This window comes from Saxophila tyrrhenica (genome assembly GCF_035928015.1).
Source record: "Saxophila tyrrhenica strain CCFEE 5935 chromosome Unknown scaffold_9, whole genome shotgun sequence".
NCBI classification, from domain to species: domain Eukaryota; kingdom Fungi; phylum Ascomycota; class Dothideomycetes; order Mycosphaerellales; family Extremaceae; genus Saxophila; species Saxophila tyrrhenica.
Genome location: NW_027041741.1, coordinates 196,370 through 223,405, shown reverse-complemented (window position 1 = coordinate 223,405; position 27,036 = coordinate 196,370). Strand labels below are relative to the sequence as shown.

The 27,036-nt window shown below is 56.5% G+C and overlaps 11 protein-coding genes across 11 annotated transcripts; 5 read left to right on the top strand and 6 right to left on the bottom strand.

Annotated features, from left to right (window-relative positions):
- Positions 1-1,188: 1,188 nt before the first annotated feature.
- LTR77_005998 (uncharacterized protein) lies at positions 1,189-2,174 on the top strand (the record flags this gene model as incomplete). Its single annotated transcript, XM_064803240.1, has 2 exons — positions 1,189-1,260; positions 1,557-2,174. 2 exons carry the CDS (start codon positions 1,189-1,191, stop codon positions 2,172-2,174), a joined length of 690 nt encoding a protein of 229 aa, XP_064658155.1.
- An 879-nt stretch (positions 2,175-3,053) lies between these two features.
- On the bottom strand, positions 3,054-4,931 carry DBP3 (RNA-dependent ATPase; the record flags this gene model as incomplete). The annotated part of the gene is made up of 2 exons (XM_064803239.1): positions 3,054-3,288; positions 3,343-4,931. 2 exons carry the CDS (start codon positions 4,929-4,931, stop codon positions 3,054-3,056), a joined length of 1,824 nt encoding a protein of 607 aa, XP_064658154.1.
- Positions 4,932-5,484: 553 nt separating this feature from the next.
- LTR77_005996 (uncharacterized protein) lies at positions 5,485-7,452 on the top strand (the record flags this gene model as incomplete). The annotated part of the gene is made up of 1 exon (XM_064803238.1): positions 5,485-7,452. One exon carries the CDS (start codon positions 5,485-5,487, stop codon positions 7,450-7,452), a length of 1,968 nt encoding a protein of 655 aa, XP_064658153.1.
- Positions 7,453-10,666: 3,214 nt separating this feature from the next.
- On the bottom strand, positions 10,667-12,109 carry LTR77_005995 (uncharacterized protein; the record flags this gene model as incomplete). The annotated part of the gene is made up of 2 exons (XM_064803237.1): positions 10,667-12,045; positions 12,079-12,109. The coding sequence occupies 2 exons, from the start codon at positions 12,107-12,109 to the stop codon at positions 10,667-10,669; spliced, it is 1,410 nt and encodes a 469-aa protein (XP_064658152.1).
- A 2,417-nt stretch (positions 12,110-14,526) lies between these two features.
- On the bottom strand, positions 14,527-15,396 carry LTR77_005994 (uncharacterized protein; the record flags this gene model as incomplete). The annotated part of the gene is made up of 2 exons (XM_064803236.1): positions 14,527-15,197; positions 15,249-15,396. 2 exons carry the CDS (start codon positions 15,394-15,396, stop codon positions 14,527-14,529), a joined length of 819 nt encoding a protein of 272 aa, XP_064658151.1.
- Positions 15,397-15,785: 389 nt separating this feature from the next.
- LTR77_005993 (uncharacterized protein) lies at positions 15,786-16,626 on the top strand (the record flags this gene model as incomplete). Its single annotated transcript, XM_064803235.1, has 2 exons — positions 15,786-15,807; positions 15,917-16,626. The coding sequence occupies 2 exons, from the start codon at positions 15,786-15,788 to the stop codon at positions 16,624-16,626; spliced, it is 732 nt and encodes a 243-aa protein (XP_064658150.1).
- A 332-nt stretch (positions 16,627-16,958) lies between these two features.
- LTR77_005992 (uncharacterized protein) lies at positions 16,959-17,981 on the bottom strand (the record flags this gene model as incomplete). The annotated part of the gene is made up of 2 exons (XM_064803234.1): positions 16,959-17,821; positions 17,870-17,981. 2 exons carry the CDS (start codon positions 17,979-17,981, stop codon positions 16,959-16,961), a joined length of 975 nt encoding a protein of 324 aa, XP_064658149.1.
- Positions 17,982-19,282: 1,301 nt separating this feature from the next.
- LTR77_005991 (uncharacterized protein) lies at positions 19,283-21,581 on the top strand (the record flags this gene model as incomplete). The annotated part of the gene is made up of 2 exons (XM_064803233.1): positions 19,283-19,586; positions 19,639-21,581. 2 exons carry the CDS (start codon positions 19,283-19,285, stop codon positions 21,579-21,581), a joined length of 2,247 nt encoding a protein of 748 aa, XP_064658148.1.
- An 835-nt stretch (positions 21,582-22,416) lies between these two features.
- LTR77_005990 (uncharacterized protein) lies at positions 22,417-23,433 on the top strand (the record flags this gene model as incomplete). The annotated part of the gene is made up of 1 exon (XM_064803232.1): positions 22,417-23,433. The coding sequence occupies one exon, from the start codon at positions 22,417-22,419 to the stop codon at positions 23,431-23,433; it is 1,017 nt and encodes a 338-aa protein (XP_064658147.1).
- A 125-nt stretch (positions 23,434-23,558) lies between these two features.
- On the bottom strand, positions 23,559-24,877 carry LTR77_005989 (uncharacterized protein; the record flags this gene model as incomplete). Its single annotated transcript, XM_064803231.1, has 2 exons — positions 23,559-24,594; positions 24,624-24,877. 2 exons carry the CDS (start codon positions 24,875-24,877, stop codon positions 23,559-23,561), a joined length of 1,290 nt encoding a protein of 429 aa, XP_064658146.1.
- Positions 24,878-25,504: 627 nt separating this feature from the next.
- On the bottom strand, positions 25,505-26,416 carry LTR77_005988 (uncharacterized protein; the record flags this gene model as incomplete). The annotated part of the gene is made up of 1 exon (XM_064803230.1): positions 25,505-26,416. The coding sequence occupies one exon, from the start codon at positions 26,414-26,416 to the stop codon at positions 25,505-25,507; it is 912 nt and encodes a 303-aa protein (XP_064658145.1).
- Positions 26,417-27,036: the final 620 nt, after the last annotated feature.

Here is a 27,036-nt window from a genome sequence, read left to right as displayed (position 1 = left end):
CTTCCGTTCTTCGCTTACCTCTCACTCCTACCTCATTGGTCAAAATTCGAAGCAAAACGAAACGCCGAAAGGCTACAACTAGCCCGTTGTGTTCCTGGCTTGTTCCCTCTCTACCTGCGTTGATGGAAGCATCAGTGAGGCTCTCAGCTTAGATACGGGATCACTACCAGACTGCCGCAAGTTCCCAAGACCCAGAAGTGATCCCTAGCCTCAGAAGTGGCCCTCCGGCATCCCCCAACGACCACGACTAGTTGGACCGCCGACGGGGATGTAGACGGCATCACGGTCGTAGACATCTCAGACGCACTAACGAGCCCCACCGATCTGGGAATATAAATGCAGCTGCTCTGCGGCCACCGAGTTTACTTCCTTTCTTCAGCTCTCTTTGCCTTTTGGCTTAGGTCAGTACCTACTACAACACCACCACAACCTCATGCACCTGCTGACACCTCCAAAAGATCAAGTGTAGTATCTGTTCTTTTCAGTTTAATCGTAAGCACAACCCTCGATCTCACCCGCCACACCGACATCTGCTAACACCTCTCACAGTCTGAAACGAGTCTACGGACTCATTCAAGATTATTCTTATTTTTGCAACCCGTCGCCGCACCTCTGGGCTTGCTCATGTGCAGCGGCACCGTGTCCTTGGTATCGCACTACTTCCTTGAGACGCGAACAATCTTTTCATCAGCTTGTGAGCCGCCAGGCTTGCATCTGAAGAAGAGACTTCTTTGAGACATACTCACCGACAACATCCAATGCACAGTGAACGTTGATCTTAGTCGTGAGAGTGCATTTGCTGCGGCAGGACACAGGCAGACTCAGGTGAAGAGCCTTTCCACACGCTGAAATGTATGTCATGAGGGGGTTCACTCTCAGTCAATCTCGCACACTCTTCTGCGCTACATGAGCTGGATATGTATTTCAATACTACGAACAATCGCTACGCCATCCGCACAATTTCTTGACATCCGGCGACCTTCTGCGCAGCGCGGCCTTGCCACAACACATCCAGCCAGGAATTTCAACCACCACACGGCAGAGCTCCAGATAGCTCAATGCAGCTAGCAGGATCTCGCACTGCCAGGAACCAAAAGCAACCACCTGCACGATGACGCCCGAGCCTTTGACCCGCGAAGATCGATCAACGTGGGCTGGATGAAGAGAGCTGTCGAAAGTATAAACACCATGGAGCTCACTTCACTGCCACAAGCACAAAGAGCACGTCGCTGCTTATTCAGCTTCGTCCTCTCGACATCAGTGCGTCCTCTGTTCCCCAATACCTAGAGAATGGCGCTGACAATATCGTACAGTGCCGCCCATCCTCCATATAAGTGAGTTGCTAATGCACAACCACACATCCAACCGCTGACATCCAGCAGTGCGACATGGCCAAGGCTACCACGGCCTCTCAGAAAACGGCCATAACATCCGCGACCCTTCCCTGACCCCAAAAGGCGAAGACCAATGTCGCGAGCGCAGCGAAGCCTTCACCCGCCATGATAACGTCCGTTCCCACTACCCCCCACCCCAACAATTGCTAAAAGCACGACCAGATCGACCTCCTCCTCGCCTCCCCCCTCCGCCGCGCCCTGCAAACCTGCACCCTCACCTTCGCACCCGCCCTCTCACGCGGCCACCACATCATCGCTCTCCCCTACGCCGAAGAAGCCAGCGACGCGCCCTGCGACACGGGTTCCGAGCCCGCCCTCCTGCGCTCCGAGTTCCCGAATATCTCCTTCGACCACGTCGGCGCGGGCTGGTGGGTGCATGAAGGCGAGTACGCTTTCGAACCAGCCGCTTTGATTGCGAGAGCAGCGAAGCTACGCCGTTGGATTAAGGCACGGCCGGAGAAAGAGGTCGTGCTGGTCGCGCATGGGTTTTTCAACCATTACCTAACCGGGGACGTGGATGAAAAGGGAGAGCAGAGCACGCCGTGGTGGGACGAGGCGGAGCTGCGGACGTATACTTTTGAGGAGGAGGGGGCGGCGTTTGATGGCGGCGGGGCAGAGGTGGATGGGCAGGATGGAGCGGCGATCAGGGAGACGGAGGAGAGTTTGAAGAGGTTGGGTAGTAAGAAGGGAGCAGGGGAGGTGAGGAATGTGAATCGGCCCGGGGAGAGGAGGAATAGTCTGTCGAATTATGGGCAGGATGGACCGTTGGTGTTGAACTAGAGGTAGGGGTTGTACGTTGAGACGATGGGAAAGGGCTTGTGGGTGGGATAGAAATGCTTGCTACTAAGGACTGTGGAACAAGAGGAGAGACATGAGCAGGTATCACGCATAATCATGTTCCACCGACTGCCTGCAAAGCAAAGCCAGACCTCATCAGTCTATCCACTGCCGTCAACTCCACCGCCAAGCTCGATCGTGGAACCACCTCCACCTCACCATCCCTCGTCAAGACCTCCCCCCCAAGCACATCCACCAGCAACACCAAACCCCGGCTACCTCACGTCCGATACCCCCCCAAAACCGAACCGCGTCCAGCTCGTTCGCACCGCACAACCTATCGACCTGTCTACATGTCCCGGACTTGAAAGACCAGAAGTCTCGAGCCAGGACGACGACGGGCTGTGCAAGCTGTTCCGCCTCTTCTCCGAGGTCGACGTCGTGAGTAACCTAGATCAGAGAGTGTGTTGGCGGCTTCGAAGTTGCTTGCTTCGAGAAGGCGGCGGAGCGTTACACGATGAGACACCGGGCGTGAGGAGTTCTCGAGGTGGGAGAGAGAGAGGTCATGGAAATGCAAGCAGTGATACAACCACCACCTCCATCCTCCTGAAACGGAGAACTTGGACTAGCTGCGCCAGCCAACGCGTTCGATTCTTGATTTACGTCATTGCACAACCTCGACCCATCCCCTCTCAGCGTCCCTCCGCCTCTTCTCCAAAACACAAATTCGTCGTCGTGGTCACAGCAGCGGGCTCACTACCACGCCAATCCGAGCACCAGCTAGCGTGCCCTCAGTTCCAGCCAATAGCGGCGCAGCAATCCACTGCCACATCACTCTCTACCCCATCCCCCTTCCACTTCCCACTCTTCCCAGCAGTCTACTCAATCAAACGTGATTTTGGTAGCCTTCTTCATCTCCCCCTCGGCACCCAGATCCTTGTAAAACGCCCCATACGCCTCATGCGCCTTCTTCTTCACCGTCGTGCCGAACTTCATCAGCTCCTCGGGCACGGGCTGGTTGGCCGCTTTGAGGACGTTGATCAGCGCGCCGGAAAGCGCCTTTTCGTTCGTGGTGAAGAGGGTGATTGCTTTGCCGGATTGGCCGGCGCGGCCGGTTCTGTGCCACAAAGTTAGTATGGGTGAAGGGGAAGGGGAGGAGGGAGGAGCGTACCGGCCAATGCGGTGCACGTAGTCTTCTACCGTCAACGGGAACGTAACGTTAATCACCACTTTGACGGCGGGGATGTCGAGGCCGCGCGCCGCGACGTCGGTGGCGACGAGACAGGGGACTTTGCCGCGCTTGAAAGCATCTAAGCTCTCTGTCCGCTTCTGCTGGTTCAAATCGCCGTGTATACCAGCAACGGGGAAGCCTCTTCTGCGAATAAACTCCTCGATGCGCGTGGCTTCTTTCTTGTACAGGCAGAAGACGAGGATGCGGTCGTTCTTGTTCTTGCCGGATTGGTACTGCTTCAGCAGCTCGATGAGACGGCCTTGCTTCTCCCAATCCTCGATGACTTCGACTTCCTGCGAGATGCGGGTATTGGCGCGCAGTTCGCCGGAGGCGTTGTCGCCGATGGTCACTTTGACCGGGGTGGTCATGAAGGTGCTCGCGAGGTTGCGGACGGACTGCGGCCAGGTGGCGGTGAACATGAGGGTTTGGCGACCCGTGGGGGAGGTCTGGGAGATGATTTTGCGCACGTCGTCTTCGAAGCCTTTGTCGAGCATGCGGTCGGCTTCGTCGAGGACGAGGTAGGTGGATTTGGAGAGGTCGATGGCGCCTTCTTGGATAAAGTCGTTGAGTCTGCCGGGTGTGGCGACCAGGATATTCGTGCCGCTGAGCATCTCCCTCTGGATGTCCTTTTGCACCCCACCGTAGACGCAAGTGACCTTCAAATTCGCCGGCTTCGCGAGCCCAGTCATCTGCTCATAGATCTGCATCGCCAGCTCGCGAGTTGGGCTGACGATACAGGCGCTGATGGCTTGTCGCTGCTTCTTGCTCAGACTCTCGATGTGCCGGATGCATGGCAAGCCAAAGGCCAGCGTCTTGCCTGATCCAGTCTCTGCAACTCCTATCACATCTCTGCCGGCAAGGAGGTAAGGCCAACATGCGGACTGAATGGGTGTGGGCGAGGAGAAGCTGGCGAAGGGGGCGCGGTCGGCTTCATCCTTGACGGGTAGGTACTTGAAGGTGGTGATCGGGCGGTAGGGCTGGTTCAGAGGGTCTTCGATACTCAGTGCTAGATCTGCGACGAACTTGTCGATTTCGGTCTGCGGTAAGGCGGAGAGTTCTGCGTGTTCCAGGTATGCACTTTGCGAGGGCTTGACTGAAGGTTGTGCCACTGCGCCGTTGGCATCCGGTGAAGTGGTTGTACCATTGGCATCTGCCTCGCCATCTGTTTTTGCTCTCCTCGCCTTCTTCTCCTTCTTCTCTGCCTTCAGCGCCCGCTTCAGCGCCTTCTTCTCTTCCTTGGTAGCCGGACTCGAGTAACCAGAGTCCTTGACCACATCACCACTCTGCTTCGCTGCCTCCTTCTTCGCGCGCCTGATCGCTTTGCGCTCCTCTTTAGACAACTCCTTTTCCACAGTCTCCTCCCCGTTCACTCCATCACCCAATGCAGGCACATCCTGCGAGGCCGCTGCATCATCGACATCTCTCACAGCCGCTTTCTTGTGTCTGTGCTTCGTTTCCTTTTCCTTTTTCGCCTTCTTGATGGCCCGTTCTGGAACGAGCTCTTCGCTTTCGTTTGTTCGTTTGGCCATTACTGGGAATATGTATAGGCAGAAGTACCTGCTGCGTGTGAAGGATGTGTCTGGACAGAGACTTTTTCTCGCTAACCCCGGACGCCGTCGAAAAGTGGATAAATCTTAGTGGACGGAGCTAGATCCAACGGCTTCACGCTAGCATCTCGTGCGTCAAGCCATCTTCAGCCATGTGCACTCGCCTCGCCTTCGCTTGGGCTTCGAGAACATCTTGACCCCTCCAACCCGTCCCGGCGCTGCAGAAGGCGGAAGCAGGTCGAGGGCGCATGCGTCTCCGCCGTCGAATTGCGGAATGGGCTGGTGCGGCCCTGCATGGAGGATAGATGAAGCGTCAGCGAGTACGAGCGCCACCACACCCGCAGTCACCCCAGGCCAACACCCTCCTGCGCGGGACCCGGTTCACGATTCCTGCTCGCTTCGCTTAGGCTCAATTTCCCACGCCGCCGATCCGTCTGGGGCTCCATCTTCCGCTTCTCCACAGACTGCCTCTGCTAGGTTGTAAGTCAGCACGAGGAGGATCTTGGGTTTTCTTCTCCTCTTCCTCGCCCACACGATGGATGCCGGTCTCGTCAGCGACACCCAGCCCAGCGACTCCGAGCTTTCAGAGATGCGTCCGCCGCTGAAGCGCGCGCGCTCGTCCTACGAGAAGAATGGCCAGGTCAAGAATGTTGACAGTGGGAGTGAAGAAGCCAACCTCCGAGCCTTGAGCGATCCATTGGACTACCCTCGTCGCCGCGCCACCATTGCCTGCGAGATCTGTAGGAGCAGGAAGTCGCGCTGCGATGGCGCCAGGCCCAAGTGTCGATTGTGCTCCGAGCTGAATGCGGACTGCGTATACCGGGAGCCCGGGATCAAGCTGGATGCTGGTGATAAGTTGATCTTGGAGCAGTTGTCGAGGATCGAAGTGTTACTGCAGTCGAACATGACTACACCGACGAGTGGTGGAGGATTACTGGCAGGCCCCATCTCTCCTGCTACAAGCAATACGGCCTCCACCGGCACGGAAGAGCATGGTGGTGGACTCAAGCGTTTGAGCACAACGAGCGCTGGACCTCAGAGCGCGCAGCCACTCCCTCTAAATGGGTTCGGGACGTGGTCGGCAAACATCTCAACCATGCCAAAGAGCCATACTACGCCAGCACTACATCTCCTACAATGGCCGGTCATTAAGGACCTCATCTCCCGACCTTGCGATCCGCAAGTCTTGATGCAACTAGAAATGTCAAGACCGCCTCTAGACTTCGGCATCCACTACTCCCTCGACCTCTCCAACGTCACACCCTACGTCCACGCCTTCTTCGACCACGTCAACGGCTGGTACGCCGTCGTCGACCCCAACGTCTGGCACACCCACTACCGCACCGCCATGTCCCAAGGCTTCCGCACCGGCCCGGAGAGCTGCATCTGCCTGCTCGTCCTCGCCCTCGGCCAAGCCGCGCACTACGGCCAGTCCATCTCCCGCGTCCCACAAGGCCAGCTCGCCCCGGGCATGTCCTACTTCGCCGCCGCCTGGACGCTCCTCCCCAACCTCATCACCCGCAACGACATCCTCTCCGCCCAATGCCACATCCTCGCCGCCGCCTACATGATGTACCTCGTCCGTCCGCTCGAGGCCTGGAACCTCCTCTACAACTCCTCCATGAAACTTCAACTCCTCCTCTCCTCCGCCGAAAACATTCCCGCCCCGCACAAAGAGCTCTCGGAGCGCGTCTACTGGAACGCCCTGATGATCGAATCCGACCTGCTCGCCGAGCTCGACCTCCCCCACTCCGGCGTCGTGCAATTCGAAGAATCCATGCGCCTGCCCCGCTCCTTCCCCTACGACCCGGCGTCCAGCAACGGCACCGACTCCCCACCCGGCAACGACGACCTCTGGTACTTCCTCGCCGAAATCGCGCTCCGCCGCCTCCTCAACCGCGTCTCCCACCTCATCTACTCCTACACCCACCGCGCCAGCAACTCCTTCTCCATCGCCGCCCTCGAACCCGTCGTCGCCGAGCTCGACTACCAGCTCAACCAATGGTACGAATCCCTGCCCCTCCCCGTCAAATTCCCGCGCGAGCGCGTCCCCGCCGCCACACAAATCCAAACCGTCCTGCGCCTCCGCTACTACGCGTGTCGCACCATCATCTTCCGCCCGTACATCCAAGCCGTGCTCGCCGACGAGAATGTCGCCTCCGAACCCGGCGTGCAGGAGGCCTGCAGCAAATGCCTCGACGCCTGTATTCGTCAGCTCGAGTATTTACCCGAACACCACCAAGGCCACCTCCCGTATCTCTGGCAAGGTGCTTTGTCGATTATGAGTCAAAGTCTGCTCGTGATGAGCGCGACGGTGAACCAGACGCTCGCGGCGCTGATGCCGGGGAAGCGGGAGATGGACGCGGTGATTGCGGAGGTGGTGGGGGAGTTGGAGAGACTGGCGCATTTGGCGCCGAGTATAAGGCTTTGTGCGGAGATGGTCAGGGAGGCGGAGGAGAGGCGGCATGGGATGATTGAGCGGAGGGGGATGGGGATGAGATGAACGATTTATGGTTTGAGGGGATTTGGTCTTGGATTTGTAGTGAAGATGTATTGGCTAGCAGTGCCGAGAGACTTGATGTTGCCCATGGTCATGGTGGATGAGGAAGCCTGCTCAGGCCTTGAGATGGCCGTGATGGTGGACCAGGGCCTCGCAACAGTCGAGCTCGGTGCAGCTACGCGGTCAAATGAGCTCACGAGGTGACGAAGAGAGTGCAGTACGATGGCTCAAGACAGCTGGCGCCGTGAGGTCTAAGGGTGCTTGTGATGAGAGGATCAGTTGACGGCAGAAATTGTGAGCATTGAGCTGGAAAGAGAGGAGTGGCTTCAAGTAGGCGGAAGCAGTGACGACGACATCGACAGGCGAAAGGCGACAGGCGCATTGAAAGAAGAAGCCAGGGTATCATTCCGCTTCCGGCTCCTATATAGCATCAATGATAATGTACAGTCAGTCCAGGAAACCGCATCTGTTCCGTGCTTCCCATTTCATGCCGCAAGCATAACCATTCCATCATCCATCGCATCGCATCCCAGCAAGCCATCACCACATCACCCCATCCCAGCCTCCTCTTAGTCGCTCAGGTCACGAACAACGAGTCCCCCTGAAGACTATACTGCTTAATAATGCCCGCCAACCGATTCGCCTCGCGCGAAAAGTCCAGCGCGTTGGCGTACTGCACCTGATACCGCACCCTGCCATCGCACGCACATTAGCCCTGCACCCCCCTCATCACATATCTGGGATATGAGTAGTACTCACCTCTGCTGATCCTGAAAAGTATCCATCTTCGCCTTACACCTGAAATTAAACGTCTTGCACATAGCCTCCTGAAACGCATCCGCCACCTTGCGATCGTCGCCCTCCTCCTTCACCGCCATCAAATCATTCGCGCTCATACCCATCATCTGCTGCCCCACCTCATCAAAACAGCTGAGCCAGATTTGTCCCGTGTGGTCGCTGACGTTCACGCTCATGATGTAGCGGTAATTCGGGCGGTCCCAGGTTTTGTCGCATTTCTCGCACCGCCATTGGTCTTCGGAGACGAGGATGACTTTCTTGTTGCACCCCTCGGTAAGACAGGCGGGGTAGGCGAAGTTGTCCTGCTTGATGTAGATGATGGTCGCTTTCGTCGAGAACCAGTCCGTTTCGTCCGACATGCCGATGCCGTCGTCCTTGATCTGCTGGATGGTCTTGGGCGCGTTCTTCTCGTTGCCGCCGGTGGCAGAGGCCATGGACATGGTGTTGGCGTGGGACTGGAAGTTGGCGTTGCGGCCGGCGCCGTCGTACCAGCCTTTGAGCGTGTAGGCATCTTCGATGTCCGGGTTGATGGACATGCTGCCGGAGGCGAGCAGGGAGAGGGAGCGCCCGCCGAAGTCGCCTACTTTGACGCCTTTGAAGGCCACGACGGATTCGGGTGGGGCTTCGAAGGTTTGGGCGGTCTTGCCCCAGACGGTGAGGCGGATGGTGAAGTTGGTGTTGTCGACGAGGGTGAGGTCGCGCTTTTGGTAGGGCTTGCTGGTAGTCTTGGACACGATCTCTTGGACCTCGCCGATGTCCTGGAGGACGCCGATGCAGTCGATCGTGCTGTCCTTTTCGATGTTTTGGAGGTCAGCAATGCTGGTGAAGTTGAACGTCACCTGCGGCACGCCCTCGGCATCTTCTGCCTTCTCAATCACTGTATCCTTCTCGAAGGTGAGTTCGTAGTCGTGGTTAACGTTCGAGAACTGCTTCTTCGCCATCTGCACGCGGCAGGGGTTGGAGACGTAGTAGACGCTGCCTTCTTGCAGAACTTCATACCACGCATCGACCGCCTCGTTGAATCCCGTCGCTCTGATCTCGCCAGTATCGTCCAGGAAGTTGCAGCTGAACAGTTTGCCTTCACTGCTCGCCTTGTGCCATGTCTTGATGTCGCTTTTGTGTGTGCATCGTGCCTTGATCGTCCAGCGGTGCGTGTATGGTGAGAGGGCTTCGATGGGATAGATCGTGGTGTTTGAGCCGCTGCCGCCGCCCGAACGAACCGTGAGCGAGCGCTGCTGCTGCTGCTGCTGCTGTGGTTGCTGGGGCTGTGCTGGTTGTGGCTTATTCCCGTAGAATCCGTTCCCTGCAATGTTGCCAGGCTGTTGCTGTTCCTGCTTGACACCATCCATCCCATCCTGCGGCTTCGACTCGATGGCCACTGGCTGCCCCAGCTTCTCCGGCATTCCATACTCATCCAAGATCTCCACCTCGAGGATGACGAGGATGTGCTTGTCCTTGACAAAGTTGGTCTGGAACTGCGACAGGCGGCAGATGTTGCCCTTCTGCAGCTTGTTTTCGTGGATGAGGTAGTTGAGCTCTGTTCCTCGGTCAGCTGCTTTCATTCGCATTCAATACCGTAGATCCACTCACGCTGCCCAAGCATGCCCTGCATGAAGTTGACACTATCGCTCATCACCACCCGCCACCGCTCCGTCCCATTGTTCTGGTTGTTCATCGGCTTCACCTGCACGCACTGCACCACCGGCTGCTCGACCTCCAGCTGGCCGAGGGTGGACTGCAGCAAGCAGCCCTTCGTGAGGACACTCATCGGATCGGCCATGTTGAAGGAGTCGTTGTTGAGAGTGTCTGGTGTAAGTGTTCCCGGAGAATGTGGTGGGGAAGTGGATGTTGTTGCGTTTGCCTCAAGTGACCCGCGTCGCGGCGCGTTCGAGAGGCGCGCCAAGCCGCTAATAGTTAAGCTGTTTCTGGTCATGATGGGCACGTGATTGAATGATGAGAAAGCACTTCTTTCGATATTCTTCGATGTCTATAGAAGTGAAGAGTCGGTGGGAAGGTCGGGTAGCCAGTCCTTTGGTTATGTTCGTCTCTGGACATATATGCATAACCTCGAGTGTCAGCATCACCACCCAACCTCCGCTCCTTACAAGGCAGCAGACGCCTTCCTCGTCCAATAAGCAGAGCACTACTCCCACAACCCTGCCCTCTCTGCGACGGTGGCCTAGAGGATACCTTATCGAGCTCCTACGACTGATGCAGATCGAAGTCAACATCAGAGCACATCGAAGAACGGCCGTGACGACTCTGAAGGTCCAGTGGGTTTGAAATTCATGCTTTGATATTAATGCTATGCTGTACTCGTCCCAGGGTATTTTTCCTTTTCCCAACACTCCCATCCCATGCCATGCTATCATAAAGTCATTGACTACTCATACATCTCGCTCATCTTACAGCTTTCTTCTCACGTGCCCTCATAGACCGTAAACCGGCCATCCGTCTCGCCTCGATCCGGCGCAACACTCTCCCTCAAACTCGGCCGATCATACTGAAACGGATCCCCCCTGCTCGAAAACGTCCCCACCGACTGCCTCTCGCTCTCCACAAAACTCCCCTCCGCCGCGTCCCGTCTCGATCGGAAAGGATTCAGCGCGCTGCCGAGATGACTTAGCGTCCTTCCTGCACTTTGCAAAGGCGTTATGCCCGGTCTTCGCGGCGATGGCTGGGTGGAAGAGAGCTGCTCGTCTTCGAGTCGCTCGTCGGGGGGCGTGAGGAAGGGGTCTTCCGGGGGTCGTTGCTCGACTATTGGCAAAGAGGATACGGAGGGGTAGGAGCGGAAGGATGGTGTGGGCGCGTTTCGCGGGATACATTCGGTTGAGAGCGCTGGATCGACGGAGATGGTCGGGACGGCTAGGTTTTGATGTGGCAACTCGCCGGTGGAGTCGCCTCGTGAGCGTGGAGCGGCGGAGAAGACGTTCGCAAGTGCGGTTTTCTGTCGGACTAGGAATTTGGGGATGGATTCTGAGGAGCCGCGGCCTAGTGGTGTACTTGGGCGGGAGGGCGAAGGATTCATGACTTGTAGTCTCCGAGGACCCATCGATTCGCGATAGCCTTGGCCGTTGGCGTAGGGTCGTGGCCAGCGATCGAGGCTCATGCGGATTACACCTCCGTCGTAGTCCGGGGTATCGGTGCCTTGTGACACTGGTAGTACGGCCGCTGGTGGTGGGTCGCGCGCCGTGAGTTCGCTCCATTTTCTCGCAATGGCTGGACGGATGCCGCCTTTCTCGCTCACGGAATCGCTGTCATCTTCGCGCTTCCGCCGTCGTCGGAGGAAGAAGACTATTAGGATGCCGATGAGTATTAGGCCTGCGATAGCGCCAGCTAGACCGCCAATGATGGCTTGCTTTCGATGCGCATCCGAATTGGACGCAGTCGAGGTTGGTTCGACGTTTGGAGTCGCCATTGATTTGTGCGAGATGAAGCTCGCGGTCATGGTCGGTGTCCCGGACGTGGCTTTGGAGGTGGTTGTGGTTGGTTTGGGTAACGAATGCTGTTTGGTAGTAGCGACTGGCGTGTGTGTTGCAGAAGACAGTGGTGTGTATGCCGAGCTTGACGCATGGTCCGATGCCGTCTCGACGACATTCGTTGTTCGTTCCACTGTCACCACTGAAGTCCGCCATACCGTCGTGAGAAGTTCGGTTGTCATAATCGTACTTTGCGCTGGGGCAGGCGGCGCATTGCTGGAGGAAGATGCAGATGGTACTGCAGATGCAAGTTGTGTCGAAGAAGCAGGTTCGGCCGTCAAAAGTCCTCCAATATCCGATGTTATCTTCGACCAGAATTCTGCCACAGGATCGTCGCGTGGCAGCACCTCACCCTGCCGCCGGACATCCAACGGTAATGTCATGGTAGAATGCAAATCCCAAGTCCAGAGGTAAACATCGCATGCGACTCTGCCGTCCCGTGTCGCGTGAAGCGCGCCCTCCAATGGCCAGAGTTTCAAAACATAGATGAAGCGAGTGGACGTAACGAAAAGCGACTTCAACGCACGATGCAGGAGGACGGAGGTCTTTGAGTCGACCGGCGTGCGTGCATGCTGGGCGCTTGCACCGAGCTTCAAAACGTTGAAAGCGAAATTTGGTCGAGGTATAAGAAGCACTTGCCATAGACTCACGGACTCGAGGCGTTTGTATTGTTCTCGATGGGGTTGCTGCTATTGACAGGGGTCTGGGGGGTGTTGCAGGAGAGGTGAGGTGGATGGCAGGGATTGGTGAGGGGCGCAGTTGTTCCGTTTCAGGTTGGCGCTGCTCGTTTGGTGAAGATCTGGGGTCGGCCACGAAGATCATGCTTGTCTGCAGTCTTCGAAGCTGTAGATCTGCTGTAAGCGATGCTTGCGGCTTGTGTGGAATTGTGGCGTGATGAATATCAGATGGTGTTGATGGTGTTGATATGGAAGTGCTGGCATCCGACCTAATTTTAGAGACGTCGGAAGACTGGCTCCCGAACTTGGGCTGAAAGCAACCTCACCCTTTGCTTCGTGCTCCACCACATTGTAGACGAGTCAGGCTGTACATGTATCTGCTGTCGGAGCATCCTAGACAGCGCCCGTATGTGGCTGTGATAAGATCGCAGCCTGTGCTTCCGTCCAGTCAGGCAAATCTCAGGTCCGGTCAGGTGAGCTCGAAGCCACTCATGCAGGACAGCTAGCCTTGCGCGCGAGGTAGGTAGGCAGGTGAGGTCTACAGCCTTGTTCGTTGACCATCTTCCCTTCTTCCTCGTCTTTTGCCTTCAAATACACGCTTTAACCGGGTGTCTCGAATTGCAGGCAGAAGAGAGCACTTGCGGCCTGGCGGCTCAGGTGGAGAGCGCTTCGTTCTTCTGATCGATCCGCAGCGAGAGCGCCGTGTCGGGAGCCGTCGAGACTGGATTACGAGCACTTTCAACAACACTGTCGGCTCGCCTCTTGCGTCTAGATCTTCGACGAGTGCTTGCCTGCCAATATGCGGCTGATCAACATAGACACGCTGGAGCTGCAGAGAAGGACATTCCAAAGTACTTCATCCTGTCGCATAGGTGGGGCGAGGGCGAGGTCTTGTACAAAGACTACATGAAGAAGCGCAATGTCGGATCTCCAGGTCATCAAAAGATCATCGCCGCGTGTCAGCTCGCCCGCTCATGGCAAGATGCTGGAGACTCTTGGGCTGAGCGCGTTGCCTGGCTGTGGATTGGCACATGTTGCATCGACAAAAGAAGCTCTGCGGAGCTATCGGAGGCCATCAACTCAATGTGGTCTTGGTATAGAAAAGCTGTGACCTGTTTCGCCTACCTCAACGACGTACTGGCTTCCGATGTGCAATCGAAACCCGGAACGAGCCAGTTCGAGCACAGCAAATGGTTCACCAGAGGATGGACGCTTCAAGAGCTCCTTGCGCCGAGACTTGTGGTCTTCTGCAACGCCGACTGGGATGTCGTCGGACATCGGTGCTACGCTTTGAATGGCCTCGAGTGCGAGTGCAAGCACAATCAGCCGTTTTTCAAATGTGGTCCTTGTCTTCTGAACGAGGTGTCTGCAGCCACAAACATCCCGACGAACGATCTCAGGTGGTTTTGGAGCGGCTTCTCAATAGCAAGCATTGCACAAAGGATGAGCTGGGCTTCGACACGCCAAACCACCAGAATAGAAGATCGGGCCTACTGCCTCCTTGGCATCTTTGGCATCAACATGCCGCTTCTGTATGGCGAGGGAAACAAGGCTTTCTTGCGTTTACAAGAAGAGATCTTAAAACATTCGCGCGATCAGTCGATCTTTGCATGGCGGACGCCAACCTGTATGTTTGACAGGGCTGTTCCGATCAACGGCTCGAGCTCTGGACGACACCACTCCGGCTTGCTTGCGCGCTCCCCGGACTTATTCGCCGACTCTAATGACGTCGTGTACAGTTCCTCTGGGGATCTTCGTCCAAGCGAGCCCTTCGCGATCACCTCGCAAGGACTTGACATGAAAGTCGATCTTTGTCCAGTGGTGACGACAGGACCACTCTCCGTATATGCGTTCCGGTTGAATTGTCGGCGAGCCCAGAGTCCAGCTCGTGACAATACGTTGACCAACCTGCCGTACGTCTACATCTTGCTGATTCCGACATTCCATTACGAAATCGAGACCTCAAACAAAGCGGCGTACTTTGAACGCACCCACGTAGACGAACTCGAGGAACAGGAATTGATCTCAACGATTAGCAGGAAGTTGAGGCGACGCATGTCTGTCCCGCTAGAACCAAGTACATTATTGTGGTAGTCGTCGGTGTAGCTTGTCAATTCTGCCTTTTACTCATTATCCGGATCAAAAACATCCGTAAACGTCTGCCGCCTCACCGCCCCAGTATCAAACATGCTCATCCTCCGCTTCTCCGCTTCCTCCTGCGCCAGCCTCTCCCTCTCCTCCTCCTCGCCCTTCAACCTATCCCTCTCCGCCTGCTCCTCCGCCGTCAACACGCTCGCCGGATCCCGCCCACTCTCCACCATCCGCTGGATCTCCGCCAGCGCACCACTCGCTATGACACCAGGCTCCGGCCACGGCACCCAGGGCAGTTCCGGCTGCATCATCTGTTTCTGCTCTTTGCTCATCGCTTTCGTGCCGACGTTCTCGATGCGCGTGTAGGGTTCGTTGCCGTTTTCTTGCGCGCCGGCGGGTGGGGTGGCAATGCCGTTGGAGATCTGCGCTTGCGCGGGTTCTTTCTTGCTGGGGAGGATGGGGACGTCTTTTCGTCGGAAGGTGGGCGGGACGGTGGTTGGGCTGATGAATTTGGCGTAGGCTAGGAGCTCGTCGACTTTGATCTCTTGTCGCGGTTCGTCTGGGGGTATGCTGGAGGGGATTGAGGATAGTTCTTTGCGCGCGTCTGCTAGTTGCTTGATTGTGGAGCGGATGCGCTCGTCGTTCTCCTCGGTGGCTTTGCGGAGTTGTTGTATGCGGAGGTAGTTTGATTGGTGTGTTACCACTGCTATTCGTCAATACATGTTCTTGACAGTGCCTCCACGTTGGCGCATACATTGGTCAAGGTCCCGATTCACAGCCTCATCTGCTGCCACGAGCTCGTCTGCATCGCGCACTGATGGGTTGTATGATGCGATCGAGTCTGTAAGCCGCTGCAGGCTTTGCTCCACGCGCTGGTAGCTCGCTTGGAATTGGGATAGCATCGTGCGCTGTCGAGTATGGTATGTTGTGGTCTCAGCATAGGTCGTGGAAGCCGGCAGAGTCGAGGTCTCGAAATCGCGAATATCACGCGCATTGAGGCCCGTGCGCACAAAATTCACTTTAGCCTGCTTCTTCCACCATGCTTCTTCTTCTCCTGCTTCAACGAGCGATCCGTAGTGCTACCCTGTACCTCAGCGCAGCGTTTATGGAGACAATGAACGGTCCAGTCTCCGATGCATGAGGTGTTCCACAGCGCCATACAGCGAAGTGCCAGCAAGACAGATCTGGTGAGTGGGTCAAGGTCCAGGCGCCTCGCCTGTCAAGATGAAACGAAGATCCCGTCTGAGCACCACATGGTAAAATTGGCCTCACTCCAACGTATATAGACCTCATGCCAGCTTCGGGCTCCTACGGTAAGTCTCTCAACACCATCTTCAAGTTCATCAAGAATTTGTCTTCCGGCCTAGAGCCCTTACACTCATTCACCACCTCACCAAAGTCACTCTTTCAAAACCACAGCAGGCAGGCCTGTCAAAATGCTCTCCCTCCTCACACTCACCACCCTCTTCTCCGCAGCCCTTGCGGCCGCCGTCCCCGCCGTCTCAATCGACGAGCGCTCCCTCGCCCGCCGCGCCCTCTCCGGCGAAGCCACCTTCTACGGCGGCAATGTCCACGGCGGCATGTGCTCCTTCAGCACCTACAACCTCCCCAAGGGCCTCTACGGCACCGCGCTCTCCGACTCCAACTGGAACAATGGCGCCAACTGCGGTGGTTGTGTCAAAGTCAGCCATGGCGGGAAGAGCATCACCGCTATGATCGTCGACCAGTGTCCCGGCTGTGGACCTAACCACCTTGATCTGTTCCCTGACGCCTTCAGCAAGCTCGCTCCGCCCAGCCAGGGCATTATTGGTACCAACTGGCATTACGTCAAGTGCCCGCACATCTCCGGACCGCTGTCGATCCACATGAAGTCTGGCGTGTCGAAGTACTGGTTCTCGGCCCAAGTCGTCAATGCCAACCACCGCGTGTCGAAGATGGAGGTCTCCACGAACAAGGGACGGTCGTGGCAGTCGGCGAAGCGGACGGAATACAACTTTTTTGAGATCTCATCAGGGGTGGGAGCCAGCAGTGCTTGGATTCGTGTTACGAGCAACACTGGTCATTCGGTCGTCGTACAGAATGTGCCGATGACCGCCAATGCGACGAAGAAGGCGAAGAAGAACTTCAAGTAAGACGGTCGTCGAGCTCGTCTTCCATCAAGTGCAGAGATCGAGAGAGGCATGATGTAAGATTTCATTCAGGAATAGATTCATTTACAACTAGAGCTGCCATTCCAGTTGTCCCGCGCCTGCTACCCATGACGCCGTCATTCTCATCGTTGCCGGTCCAGCAAAATCATGTCATTGCGGTCTCGACCAGCTCGCTCGATCTATCCATGGGCTGATGCACTCCACATTTTTGTGCCTGCCCACTGTGAAGCCACAACCCATCCCTACAATCAATCCGAATTCCGCCAACCATAATCAATGCATCCACGCCATAGCTCCGCCCCCCATCCACGGCCTCAAGTAGTCGTAGTATACCTCCTCAACATCGGCCTCCTCACCTGCGGCCGCTCGAGCTCAATCGTCCCCAACCCCCTCCAAGCCGTCGGCGGCTCCATCCCAGGCTCCGGCGGGTGAGGTCCAGGCAGAATCTCCCGCATCATCGTATTCACATCATTCCCCGCGTCCTTGGCCTCCTTCCACTGCCGCGGATATCCCAACGAGACCTCCTCGAACCGCACGCCGTCGATCCAGTCAGTACGGCGCACGTGCAAGTGCCCGGTCACGATGACTTTGGCGTGGTACTTTTTGTGCCAGTTTTCGGTCTTCTTGGTGCCGCACCACAGCGTGAAGCGCGGGACTTTGGGGATGAAGATGGTGTCTTCGCGCAGCGGCCAGTGGTTGATGATGACCAGTGGTAAACCGGTCTCGGCCGCGCGGTCGAGCTTGGTCTCGCATTGCTGGACGAGACGGTTGCACCATTCGTCCCTCGAAGAGTAGGGGGTTGGGTAGAGCAGGCTCTCGTCCGTCGCTCTGATGCCTTCCTCCATCGCCCAGTCCAGCGCCCCTTCGCGCGTCACGTGATCAGGGCGGAAGCTGTAGTCGTAAAGGGTGAAGACGGGGCAGATGACGGCGCCGGCCTGGATGCCGTCCTCGTTCTCGTAGATCCAGGTCATGAAGTCGTCCTCGGGGGTCAGGACGCCGTGCTTCTTGGCCGCCATGACGCAGGCCATGTATTTGGCCTCGCCGCGCAGGTGGAGCTCATCTTCAGGCGCGGTGGCGGAGGTGTAGAGCTCGTGATTGCCCGGGACCCAGAAGACGTGTTTGAAGCGTTGTTTGGCGACTTCGAAGGCTTCGTTTAGTGTTTTGAGGGATTCGCCGACTGTAGATATCAGCTACTATTTCTTCTCGACAGGGTGTAAGAACACACCATCGCCTGCCAGAATGAGTCCATCATCTTCGCCTCGTGACTCGAGCTTCGCCCATTCGTCTCTGTTACTTTTGAAGGACAGATGGATATCTGCAATGGCCCACAGCTTCATGATCGCACCACTTCCCTACGCCTTGAGGACGGATCGGACTGCGCTCCGGTACCTTACGGGTGCTCAGGGTACCATGGGACACGCTGGGCCTACAGCAGCCCGACGGTGGTGGCACAGAGGGGCATGGACGCAAACTATAGTGGAAGTATTGGGAGAAGGCGATCTGATCTCGCATGCACAAACGGGGCAAGCACGCACTACCCGGTTGTCGAAATTTTTAGGCTGATGCTTCGAGGGAGGTGACGGGAGCTTGGTGAGACGCACCTCCGAAACACACCTTCTGCGGGCTACGGTGAGCAGCCGTCGACCTTACTCCATGTTGTCCAGGTCCAGATCGCGCTTGCGCATCTCATCATCAGCTTGCAACTCGGCAGTCAAGATCAGGCACGATCACGGGCTCCTTCTGCATCTGGCAGTTATGGACATGACCTGCTGTTGCGAGTCAGGAGACAGCAGCACCACATGTTCGCAGCAGCAGCCATCACCGAGCGGAAGGATGACGGCCATCGGAGAATGCAGACGCACATGCTTTTGTTCCCAACCCTTCTTTTCCCCGACGCGAGGGCACGGGGCCGACGCCAGCAGCCACAGCCACCGCCTCCAGGTCCCCGGTGGCGACGCTAGCATTCACCCACTGGTTCCAACGGCGGCAGCCTTGCCATCTACCTACTTTCTGTCTTCTCCAAAGCGTGCTAAGACACGCGACATCCACGAGATGGCGGAGAAGCAACTGACGATGGGGTTGACAGCACACCATCAAGAATGAACTACTGACCTCGGAAGCGATCAACAACACACCTGGTCTCGAACGCAGTAGGATTCCGAAAATAGCGGACCGTGCTAGACGACTAGCCCTGGCCGGCCCAATCATTCCACAGCTTCAACGCAGGCGAGGCCAACGCTTTCGTCGAGCCACGCATGCAAAAGCCCTCCCTCTCGTATCCTACGCAGCGTCGCAACTCTACCGTGTGGTATCCCCTCTATTTCCAGCATCTCTTTTCTATCTTCCCTTCTATACATCAGCATTCACCGACGATCGTTCTCCTACCCACCACCAAAAGTCCATTCACCACTCGTTTCTTAGCGTTTCAGCATTCTTATTGGGCTTTCTCCTTACCCGAGAACTGGTGAAACACCTCCTTGGAAAGCGACAACAGCGCGCTGTTGGAAGCGATCTACGAATCTTACGACCTTTTGGGACTCTTGGACGACTGCGGGTTCTTGTTCAGCATCTGCAATAACATACGAAGGAGTGGGATTCCCGGCAGTACTCGAAAGGCCACGAGCCGACTCACACGACCATGCGGTTCATCGGTGCACGACACCTCCCGCTCGTCGTACTCAGCGCTCTGCCGGCCGGCGTGCTGGGTGGCAGTATCCTCAGCACAGATGGCTTCTCGCAGTGTATCAATAACCCGACGGTGAAGGTCACGAACCTGGATGTCACATACAACAAGGACACTCGGACACTAGATTTCGATGTTGCCGGCATCAGCACGGAGAAGCAGAAGGTGAAGGCGGCGTTGGTGGTGAGCGCGTATGGGAGGGAGGTGTACACAAAGGACTTCAACCCATGCGAGAATGACATGCCGGAGATGTGTCCTCGTAAGTCAAGACGAACTCCACTGTGGGAGACGAGGCTGCTAACATCTAGTAGTGCCCGATACCGATTTCTCGTCTCACGGCTCGCAAACCATCCCCGAGGAGTATGCTTCGCAGATACCGAGCATTGCATTCTCTGTACCAGACCTCGATGGCAACGTGAAACTACAACTCACGAACGTGGACACAGGAAAGCAGGTCGGCTGCGTGGAGTCAACGGTCGGGAACGGAAACACCCTGAACATGCCCCTGATATCATACGTGGCTGCTGGTATTGCAGCGGCGGCACTTGCGCTATCAGCGCTCTCCGCACTCGCAGCGGGTGGTCACCCCGGCGCAGCAACCTCCTCTCCATCTTTCGGTGAAGTGATTCACTGGTTCCAAGGAATGGCGATGAACGGCATGTTGAGCGTCCCATACCCGCAAGTGTACCGCAGCTTCACGACGAACTTTGCCTTCTCGACTGGACTGGTGCCGTGGGGCTCGATGCAGACGTCGATTGACAACTTCCGCGCGAAGACAGGTGGAAATCTGACACGCAGCAGCTACGAATATCTGCAGCACAACGCCACTCTGGTGTACGACGGGGGTAATAGCACTGGCGGCGGCGCAGGCGGTTTGTTCAGGCGCGCACTGGACACAGCTGTTTTGTTTGCGCGCGACGGGACAGATGTCAACGTCGGCGGTCAATCAGCGAGCATTGGAGGTGGCGATGGTGGAAACAACTCGACGCAATCTGGGGGCACAGAAAAGGACCAGCGCTTCGTTTCGGGCATCCAGGCCTACGTGGAGCAGCTGAGCATCCCGAGCGAGAACACGTTCATGACGGTACTCCTGATCTGGGCCATTGTCGTGGCGGCACTCATCGTCAGCATTCTCCTCTTCAAGGTCATCCTGGAGGGCTGGAGCATGATTGGCAAATTGCCGAAGTCACTCGAATCCTGGCGCAGACGGTACTGGTGGAGGTTGGCGAAGGCCATCACCAATTTGATCCTGCTGCTTTACGGCGTGTGGACGCTTTACTGTGTCTACCAATTCACCAACGGCGACTCCTGGGCGGCGAAGGTACTGGCTGGTATCACGCTTGGCCTCTTCACGCTCGTCCTCGCATGGTTCACCTGGAGAATTTGGTCCAAGGCCAAGCAGTCGAAGCAGATGGACGGAGACGCTGGCAGGCTCTACGAGGACAAGGAGACCTGGGTCAAGTACAGCCTGTTCTACGACGCCTTCAAGAAGAACTACTACCTTTTCTTCGTCCCGACGATCGTCTACATGTTCGCCAAGGGCTGCATCATCGCCGGCGGCAACGGACACGGTCTTACCCAAGCAGCCGGCCAGCTCGCTGTGGAAGCCATCATGCTCATCCTCCTCCTCTGGACCCGCCCTTACCAGCTCAAGAGCGGCCGTTGGATCAACATCATCATCCACGTCGTCCGTGTCGCCTCCGTGGTCTGCATCCTGGTCTTCGTCGAAGAACTCGGCATCTCCCAAACCACCAAGACCATCACCGGCGTCGTCCTCATCGTCGTGCAATCCGTGCTTACCGCCGTCCTCGCCATTCTGATCGCCGTCAACGCCCTCATCGTCTGCATCAAGGAGAACCCGCACCGCAAGCAGCGCAAGGAGGCGGAGAAGATGAACCGCGACCTCGACAACCTCACCCCGCTCGACGCCCGCAACTCGCTCCTTATGGAACCGATGGCGCAGCACAACACGGCTTACAAGGGCGCTGCGCCTACCGTCGGACCTTTCAGCGACCCCAAGGGCCGCTACGACCCGGTGCCGCCACGGCCTGCGTCGCCTGCGTTCACGGAGAGCACGACGTACACGCGCCAGCCGCGCTTCCGAAGGGAAGAGAGCCGTGATAACCTCGTCTCTAGCGCGGCGAGCATGGGTCGGAGGGACAGGAGCGTGAGCGTGAGCACCAGTCCACCGGATAGGCAGCCCACCTTGCCAGCGCTTGACTTTGGCTTTGACAACCATGGCCATGCACGATAATGATGTGTGATTTTTGCTTTGTTGAAAGATTTCTTGTACAGCGAGTTTGAAAGTTCTTTTTTTTTTTTTACCGAAGAAGCATGGGAGATGGGTTTGGGGCGTTTGGAGGACGTCCTCGCGTACGCGCGCATGGCACGGCTGCTGATATGGGAGGGAAGAGCAAATCTTTTGTTGTGTTGGTGGATGTGAGGGGCGAGATACATAATCGAGGGGAGGAGGCTGACAGAGCTGAGAGACTATGTGGAGAAGTTCAAAGAGATCGATTTGCTCGTACTCGTTCTCGTTCCACATCACTTGCGCGCTGAACTCGAGTGGTGCAAGCTGCATGCATAACACGAACCTGCTTTTGGTGAATGGAAGCAACAGACACGTGAGAGCGATATCCCGATATAGCGAGAGAGGCTTGGCGCATGCGGCTGAAACTTGAGGATCGATCCTGATCCTCACCACCAATATCATGCCGTGTGAGCGTCAGTATCTGGCCCCCGGAATGCTGGCATGGACTGGCGCCGACAGTGATCAGAAGTGTGCTGCCGGCAAGTTATTCGGCAATGAGATGCTACCTGGGCATGGCTACGAATCGAAAGTGTTCCAGCTCGAACGGTCTGGCTGTTGTATCTTCTCCAGCTATCATCAGGTTGTTTGTGGAGCACTGCGGCCGCTGCGAGGCGCCACTAAATAACAGTACGGACGTTGGAGATCCTGCAGACACGGCAGGACTCGCACGGTGAGGAATAGGCTCGGTAGGCACGGGCATTGCGTTCTCTCTTTATTCCTCGATATCTTCTCCTCCTTCCTTCGCAAATCCAGCCCACTTTGTCAAGAGCGAAAAGCAATGCCAATGCCAGCCCCGACCACCACACCGGCTCCGCAACTGCGACCTCGCGATACCTCTGTACTCCCTCTGACTACAATCTTCACGCCGCCCTCATCGTGCCTCAACGCGCCCTTTACACTCGCAACGTCCAACTCCGGCCTCGTTGGCTTCTCCTCCGCCTGGCGCGACTCCAGCGAGACGTCTGCAAAATGCTATCCTTCCTCCTTCTCCCCGCTCCAATACAACTGGTCATGGTATTCGCCCGGCGTGTGTCCGTCCGGATGGCAGGTCGCTCAGTCGCAGGTCCTGAGTAAAGCAGGCGGTCAGTTGACCCAGGCGTGGTGCTGTCCGGCTACCATGACGATATCTGGCGCAAGCATCAGCGATCTGAACTACCAGTACTGCACATCTCTCGCAACGGACGAGGCAGTGCTGAGCTGGCAGAGCGGCTCATATGTCTCTGCCACCCTCTCGTCCAGTTTTTTAGCCCTCCAGTGGCCGCTTTCGGTCCAGTGGGCTTCAAGCGACCTGGCGTTTTTCAGACCAGCATCAGCTCCGATTCTGCAAGTGTCGGCTACTTCGGACGTGGTCTCGCTCGCCTCGAGTGCAGCTGTTGGGGCTGGTGTTACTTCAAAGCCATCTGCACACACCTTAATGACGACTGCAGCTGCACAACCAAGCAAAGATCTGTCAACGGGAGCAAAAGCCGGGATAGGCCTGGCCGCCGCGGTGGTCATTGCTTGTGCAACCGCCGCACTGATGTTCTGGCTGTTCAAGCGGCGACTGGCAAGGAAGCGGTCACTGGATGCTGCATCCCAGGGAAAGCCGCTCTACGTGGATACCAAGGTCGAACTGCCACATGAGGGGCACGAGATACGGCCAGAGCGGCCTCCGGTTGAACTTGCAGCCTTGAACAGCTCGCCGCAGGAGATGGACGCACACACGAAGCCAACTGAGATACATGGGGAAAAGGTGTCGTCGCCGCAGGAGTTGGAGGGAAATTGGCAAGGCCATGAGGCAGAAGGACATCGGTGAAAAGGTTCTCGATGCAATGAATGAGATCACAGTGTCGTGACGTTGAAGCTGTGCTATGGACAAGATGAACGACTTTCGAGAGGACGCACTCCAACAGTCTTGCCAGACTCAGTCCAAATTCCATGCTACGATATCCGCACAAGCCTCAAGCATGACTTCAAGCCTACCTCTGCACACGCCTGCGCACCAAGACGCCCAGCCTCTGCCTGTGGAATTCCTTCACTCACGAAGCGACGGTGCGGTCTCCGTTCGTCCCAGGCCGGAAGCCCATCCAGCTTGGCCAATAGTACATCGGCACGAGCTTTTTGGTTGTTCAACTCATCCTTCACCGCCTCCACCATCTCATCTTCCACCAAATGCTGCGACATCGCACAAAGATGAACGAGCCAGCCGTCCACAAATTGGTTGACGTAGCCGCTGTCCTCCCACATGTCGCGCAGCTGTGATTCGAGTTGGCCATAATACAATGGGCGTATTGCGTTGTTGTTGAAGGGACGCACGTGACGAATTGCCTCCTGGAGCACGACTACACGCCTGAAGAGCTTTAACGCTGGACCCATACGATCGCCCGAGTTGTCCTGACGCATCTCGGCGAGCAAGCTCGCAGAAGTCTCTTCTGGGAGGCCGGTCATGGTAATGGTATTGTTGGTTGTTGCAGGGATCTTGACGAGCGGCCAGAGAATCTTCGCCGCCATGATGTCGATGTCTGGGTATTCAGTAGCATCGATGCTGATGTTGACATGCCTCGGAGATTTGGACTCGGCCAGGAAAGAGCAGATGCGGTAGAACTGGCGGTGCACATCTTTGAAAGTGACCTCTCCATCTTCGTAGGGCGCAGCGGCTGGCGCGACTACCGACATCGAGAGCTCGATCGACAACTTTCTCGCCTTCAGCAGCAGATCTGGCAGTGCTGTATCGTCCATCTCCCGCAGAGAAGCAGCGTTTGCGGACGATGAGTAGGCAGTTTCCACGGCTACGTTGATGCTGTCTGACACCTCATCATCGCGTTCGTACTGTTGGGCTAAATTGAGTCGAAAAGTGTTCATGCCGTACAGCACATCCTCCGCCTCTGCGTTGACTTCTTTCGATACTCGCAGAATGGCTGGCCAGTAGATCGGGAAATCTTGTGTGGCGTCCTCCAAGGGGTCCTCACCGAGACTGCTGTCGAACAGGAGAAGCTCACGGTACACGAACGTCCTGAGCTCAAGCGCAGGTCCAGGAAGCGAAACTGCCATTCATCATCGGCCTGGCGGAGTCGAGCAATCAGTTCTCGCTTCAGACCACGCTGGCCCTTCGGAAGCTTCAAGTTGCGAGCTGCCAGGAAATCTCGCAGGTCGGGAACAAGGAATTCTTCGTATCTGAAGGGAGTGGACTGGCGTCCAGCGTCGCCTTGCGGCTGAGCTTGGGTGGTGCTCTTCCGTGCGGTTGGGGCTGTTCGTGCCATGACGTGCTGTCTGAGCGCAAGATAGGGATGCTAGTCAAGCGGAGGACATTATAGAGATGAATGTGATGATCGGAAGAGAGGGCGGAAGCAGCCTGAGGGCCTACTCTAGTTGGTAGCAAACAGCACTTCTTTCAAATTGAACAGAAAGACAACCAAACAGTTCACCCAATGCCAATAGGCGTCCGCTCGACCAAGCATGCATTCAATGAGGAGAGACGGAACTCGCCCTTTGGAAGTAGCGCTTGACTGTGCATGAGGCATGCTGGAGCATTCTCCAATAATCCCGTCATAGTTTCATTCGCTCTCGCCACCCTGATATCCTTCTGCTAAGCCGTCGACCAGAAACCCAAGCTCATGCAACACTGCCTGCTTATCCATCGCACAAACTCCGCCCATGCCACAGATGCCACCAGTGCCATCTACGAGTCTCCATCCTCCCTATCTTCCCAGTCGTTTGTGTCCCATGTCGGATCATAGTGCCAACGTGGATAGACGGGTCTTCTGAGACAGCTGTCTTCACCGCCCCTCAGTTCGTCAAGACATTTCTGGAGCCGCTTCATCTGCCCCTTCACCTCGCACTCGACGATTCGCTTCCATGAACCCCTCAAAATCCCGTTCTCGAACGACTCAATGCAACGAAGTAACCAGGGGTCGGTGTGCTGGTCCACGTAGCCACCGACACCCAGAACAGTGATCATTTGAAATGATCTCGAAGACTTCCGTTCCGCTTCCATACAATTTTCCCTTAATCACGTCCAGAACTTGCTCTAGCTTTCGGGCGCGATGCAGAAAGTCGACTGCCTTGCTCAGATTGTTGCCGGACTGATGCTGTTGCATCTCTGCCAGGAGACGCTCCGTGGTGGCCTCCGACACCCCCACAATTGTAGTGTTTGCGGTTGACGGAAGTTTAACCAGCGGCCAGAGTAGCTTTGCTGCCACAGCAGCGAATTCGGGGAAACCTTCAGTAGTGACCTTGATCTGCACAATCTTGAGCCTTTTGCTTTCGGCCAGGAAAGAGCGAACGTGGTACAGCTGATAGTGTGCATCCTGGAACCTCCTCTCGTCCACAAGGCCTTGGTACTTTGGGGGTGCCTTCTCCAGAGCGATCGTGATGGTGAGGCGTTGCACTCTCAACAGCCGGCTCGGTAGAACCATGTCGGCGAGCTCTGCCAGAGACCGGAATCTTCTTTTGGACCTGTAGATGTCATCGATGGCGAGTGTCACACATACGCTCCCGTCGTTTCGATCTGGGCTGTGGAAGTAGAGGCAGTAATTTAGCTGCTCAAAGTCGTCGGGTGCCTCCTTTTCGTCTGGATGAGGTGCTAAAGAGGCGCGCTTGTGCAGATAGATACTTATGGATAGCTGCTGTACCTTGAGCAGCATGTTCGGGAGGGGCTCGAAATCCCAAACACTCATCAGGAGGCTCGAATTTTCATTCGTAAAGTAGGCGTTTTCCACGGAGAGTTTGATGAGATGAATGTCATCCGAAGTGTCATACTGGCCAACGGTGATCTGGAAGTCGTTCTCGCCGTAGAGCATACTTTCAGCCTCTGAATGGATCCGTTTCGACAACCCCAAGATAGAGGGCCAACAAGTGCGCCTCACGTCCACAATACCAGGATGGTGGACGCTAGGCCCATCTCGAAAGTGCAGCAGCTCGGCATAGATCCAGTTGCGAAGCTCAGGGGGCAGGTCGAGGAATCGGAATTGCCAGTCGCGGTCTGCTTCAACCAGCCGATCAATCAGGGAGCGCTTCAACTTGCACCCATCGGCACTCCTCCAAGGCGGGCAATGAGGAAGTCGCGGAGCTCATCACAGGAACAGCTCCAGTAGTCCAGGCCTGGGTGTCTCCGAAGTTCTTCGCTGAGCTTTGCATCGGGCCTGGGACGCCACTGTTCCTAGGCCCGTGGTTCCAGAACTCTTCGGTGTCTCATGCCTGACATGGTTTTGTGAACGATTAAAGCGCTTCTCAGGAGGATGCAGCGCAAGTTGTGCACGGAGAAGCCCGAGGAGATGTTCAGGATTGGAGAGAAGCGTGCGGTGGGTACGCAGAGTTCGATCTCAGAGAAGACGAAGCGCTTCTTATGGAACAGGAAGCGTCGGTTAGCATGGTTCTAATGGTTTCGTTCAACAAGGAGTAGTGTTAGCTTGGTTTCTGA